This window comes from Nicotiana attenuata, unplaced genomic scaffold, assembly GCF_001879085.1.
Source record: "Nicotiana attenuata strain UT unplaced genomic scaffold, NIATTr2, whole genome shotgun sequence".
Classification (NCBI taxonomy): domain Eukaryota; kingdom Viridiplantae; phylum Streptophyta; class Magnoliopsida; order Solanales; family Solanaceae; genus Nicotiana; species Nicotiana attenuata.
The window spans coordinates 99069-103598 of NW_017671698.1; the positions used below are offsets into that span (position 1 = coordinate 99069).

Here is a 4530-nt window from a genome sequence, read left to right on the forward strand (position 1 = left end):
AGCAATCTTTTAGAACATAAGGGGGGTTAGGTCTAAGAAAGCCATTCATAGGCTCAAAAATCTCATTAACATCACAAAGCTCAGTTTGTAGCTATCATTGAGCCTTTTGTAATAATGTTAAAATAGAAGGTTATAGAAAATTTTTAGGATATCAATTCTGCTATGCAAATTGCAATGGCCAGATATGGTATTTCTGGAATCACAACCATCAATCCAACATTGTGGAAGATGAAGAGAAAGACATAACCTTCAAATTTACTGAGGGCCAAGATAACTCGGGGATCTTCATCACAACAATATAAGCTAAATGTATTGCAGAAGAGAGAAAAGATCTTTGGAATAGTTTAGAAATCATGAGCCAAACTATTGATACTCCTCGGTGTGTTGGAGGTGGCTTCAATGTCATCACTGATTCAGAGGAGAAGCTAGGAGGAAAGGCACATAGAATGTATAGAAGTCTTGACTTTATTAATTGTATGGACAATTGTGGAGTCACAGATATTGGTTCACTTGTCCTAATTTTACTTGATGTAACAATAGAAGACCAAGAAAGAGGGTGTGGAAGAGATTAGACAAAGTGTTTATCAATGATATTTGGGCCCAAAAATTTCCAACATAACACTGTTAGACGCCTCGTCAGGACAGAATCATATCACAGACCATTGTTAATAAAGTGTTTTGATTCAAATCAGAATAACATCAGGTACTTTAGGCTCCTCAATCTCTGGACAAAACAACCAGGATTTAAGGATATTGTGAAAGAAGTTTGGAACACACAGATTCAAGGCAACCCTATGTGGAGACTACAATCCAAGCTTAAAATCCTTGCTACAAGACTCAGCAATTAGTCCAGGGAAGATATTGGAGACATTCATGAGCAAGTTATCAAATGGGAAGAAAAGATTCAGGCCTTAGAGGAAATCAACATAATATCCAACACAGATCAAGGAAGAATTTAGATTAATAAAGTGCATGCAGAATATGTGAAATAGCTAGGTTTGCAGGAATCACTCCTCAAACAGAAAGCTAATATTAAATGGTTTGAGGAAGAGATTCAAACACCAACTATTTTCATAGTATGCTGAGAGACAAAAGAAGGAAATTACAAGTGCATAGAATGAAGAATAGCAAAGGAAGATGGATTCAAGAGAGGAGAACATAGCAAGGGCAACCGAGAAGCATTTCAAACAGCTGTTCAATCTTCTTAAGCCAATGATGAATAGCTCCATCATGCAATGCATTCCTCAAAGTATTTTTGAGAAGCATAACAAAAGATTAATGAGTCTACCCACAGAAGAGAAAATAAAAGAAGCAGTTTTCAACCTCAATCCAGATAGTACAGCGGGACCAGATGGTTAAAATGAATTTTTTTTCAAAAATTGTTGGGATATAATAAAGGAGGATATCAAGGACTATGTTCTATAATTTTTCAAAGGAAAAAACCTCACCAATTTTTTCCCGTACTAGTTTGGTTCTCATTCCAAAAACCAAAAGTCCTTCTAGCTTTTCAGACTTTAGACCTATTAGTCTGTCTAATTTCACCAAAAAAATCATTTCAAAAATTTTAGCTAGTAGACTTAATCCCATCCTTCCTGATATTATTTCTGAAAAATAAAACGGTAAGATAGACTAATTACAAAGAATGTTCAATTGGCCCAGGAGATTATCCTCTCTATATCTCATACTAATAAAGGAGGAAATATTGTAATGAAACTTTACATGGCAAAGGCTTATGATAGAATGTCATGGACCTTTGTCATTGAAGTTTTGAAGAAGTTTGGCTTCTCAGATTTATGGAATGACATGGTGTTCAATCTTATTTCCGGAGTTTGGTATTCAGTCCTCATTAATGGCTCAAGAGCTGGTTTTTTCACATCCTCACAAGGTCTTAAACAGGGAGATCCTTTATCACCTTCTCTCTTTATAATTGATGCAGAAGTTCTAACAAGATCCTTAAATAGTTTACATGCTAATGAAAAGTTTGTTCTATTTTCTATGCCTACTAATGCTCCACTAATTAATCACTTGGCCTATGTAGATGATGTTATCATATTCAGTAGTGGCAACCAGAAGTCCATCAAGTTGATCATGAAGGAAATACGAACAAACTCTGGACAACAAGTCAATAGTAACAAAAGTCATTTTCTCACTGCTCCCAGGACTACAACAGCACGAATAAACAGACTGAGAGCTTGTACTGGATTTATGGAGAAGGACTTACCATTCATTTATTTGGGATGCCCAATCTATGTGAGAAGAAAGAAGATAGAACATTTTGACATCATGATTAATAAGGTTGTGAAAATGCTAAATGGGTGGCAAGGAAAGATGCTTTCCTATGATGGAAGAATTATACTCATCAAGCATGTGTTACAAGCATTACCAACTTATAACCTTAGCGCTTTATCTCCTCCAAAAGGAACCTTCAAGCTTTTAGAAAAGCACTTTGCTAATTTCTTTTGTGGTTCCAATGGTGACACCAGAAAATATTATTGGAGTTCATGGAAGAATTTGTGTTATCCGATAGAGGAAGGGGGAATAAGTATAAGAAGAATGGAAGACATCAATGAAACTCTTGCAATTAAGAAATGGTGGAGGTTTAGGGCTAGGCCCTCTCTACTGCTACATTCTTGAAAAAAAAATACTGTGTTAGGGCTCACCCAGCTACTAAGAAATGGGCATCGGGAGATTCTCATCTTTGGAAGAGTATGACTCAGGCTAGACAAAAGGCTGAAATTCATATGATCTGGCAGGTTAACTCGGTAAGTAGCAGTTTTTTGTGGGATAACTGGAAAGGAAAAGGCCCTTTAGCTACTGAATTTCCAGAAGCATCAAAGAGTACTACAAGAACTTCGGTGAACTCTTTTGTAGCTAATGGAAAATGGAACGAATGCAAGCTTAGAGAAGTCATCCCTACTTATATGGTTCAACATATATTAACCATAGAGATAAGGAGACAAAACATCAATGACAATCTTGTCTGGGACTTGACAGAAAATGGAAAATATACAAACAAGTCCACCTGGAATATAATAAGAAGTTGTAAAGTCAAAGAGCAGCAATTGAGCAAAGTTTGGCACTCTAGCATCCTTTTCAAAGTTTCTTTCCTTGTTTGGAGATTATACCTTGGATCAACTTTTGTGACAACTTAGTTAAGCTCCAGTCTATTCCCAAAAGTATTATTATTTATTGGAAAACTCCTAAATCAGGTAATATAAAACTCAATACAGATGGAAGCTATAATGCTAACTCTGGAAAAGCAGGATTAGGTAGGATTCTAAGAGATGACAAGGGCAATCTAGTCATGGCATTCTCCCATCCAACTACATGTAACAGTAATATAATAGCAGAGGAGCAAGCTGCAAAATTTGGTATGCAATGGTGTATTCAAAATGGATTTAAAGACTTCAGTCTGGAGCTTGACTCTACGGCAGTAATACAGATGATTAATGATAAGCAAGCTGATAACTAAAAGCTGATTAATTTGAATATTGAATCAAGGTAATATTAGTGTTAACCACTACTTTAGGGAAGCGAACAATGTGGCGGATCACCTAGAAAACTTGCCAAGGACAGTCAACATGGATCGCTTTACTACTCCTTCCAAGACCTTCCAAGAGGAGCTAAGGGCCCTTTTCTTTTGGACAAAATGCCTAGTATTAGGCTAAGATACGACAAGGCTAATTTTTTGTTAGTTAGTCTACTTATGTTGTAGGGGCGTAAGGAAGGATGTAATATTTTGGCCATCCTTTATCTTTTGCTGGACTATGACATTGTCCATGTGTTGTATCATAAGAGGTAAGGTCAAGTCCCCCTCTTGTTCCTTCTCAAATGAATATAACTCTCACTAGTAAATTGTGAAATTTCATAAAAAAAGAGGTTAAGTCTTACATTTTTGTCTAATTCATCTATTATTTTAGGATCAAATTAATTCACTTGTCTATAAAACACGTATAAATTCAATTGTACCATTTTACGGGTAAACAGTTTGGCGCCCACCGTAGGGCATAGACATTTGTGTAATTGAATTGATCCCTGCGTCTATTACTAACTTGTTTGATTCTTTGCCCTTAGCAAAAATCATTAAAAATGGCAGATAATGGTGTTAAGAACACATACAACATTGAGACCCAAGCAAATCAGCCTCACCACGAAGATTCTATCGCGATACCTGCAATGAGGGGAACAAAGCCACGCCGGTCCACGGAGGCCGATATCCGCAACATGTTTGGGAGGCGACTCCTGATGATGCTGAAGAAGGAGTAAGGGTCTTGCAGGAGCAATAGGAGGCCATTATAGGCCATCTTTCACGACAGGATAAGGTCATGGCGGAGCTGAAGTAGACATTGTCGGGTGCTTCTAACAACGCAAATGGATGATGTCCAGTTCTTCCCGATGCTCCCGCAAACTAAATATCGCAGAGGGTCGACAACAACACCCCGAGGGGCGAGGTTGGCTGCGATGGGGCTGGGGGGAGCAGATCCGATCACAACAACGAGAAAAACCCCTTTAGAATCAAACTCATGTGGA

General features: G+C 37.5%; 1 protein-coding gene across 1 annotated transcript; it reads left to right on the forward strand.

The window, feature by feature from the left end:
- The first annotated feature begins 1719 nt into the window (after positions 1-1719).
- Positions 1720-3472, forward strand: LOC109209747. Its single transcript, XM_019373070.1, has 3 exons — positions 1720-2597; positions 2654-2838; positions 3231-3472. The coding sequence occupies exons 1-3, from the start codon at positions 1720-1722 to the stop codon at positions 3470-3472; spliced, it is 1305 nt and encodes a 434-aa protein (XP_019228615.1).
- Positions 3473-4530: the final 1058 nt, after the last annotated feature.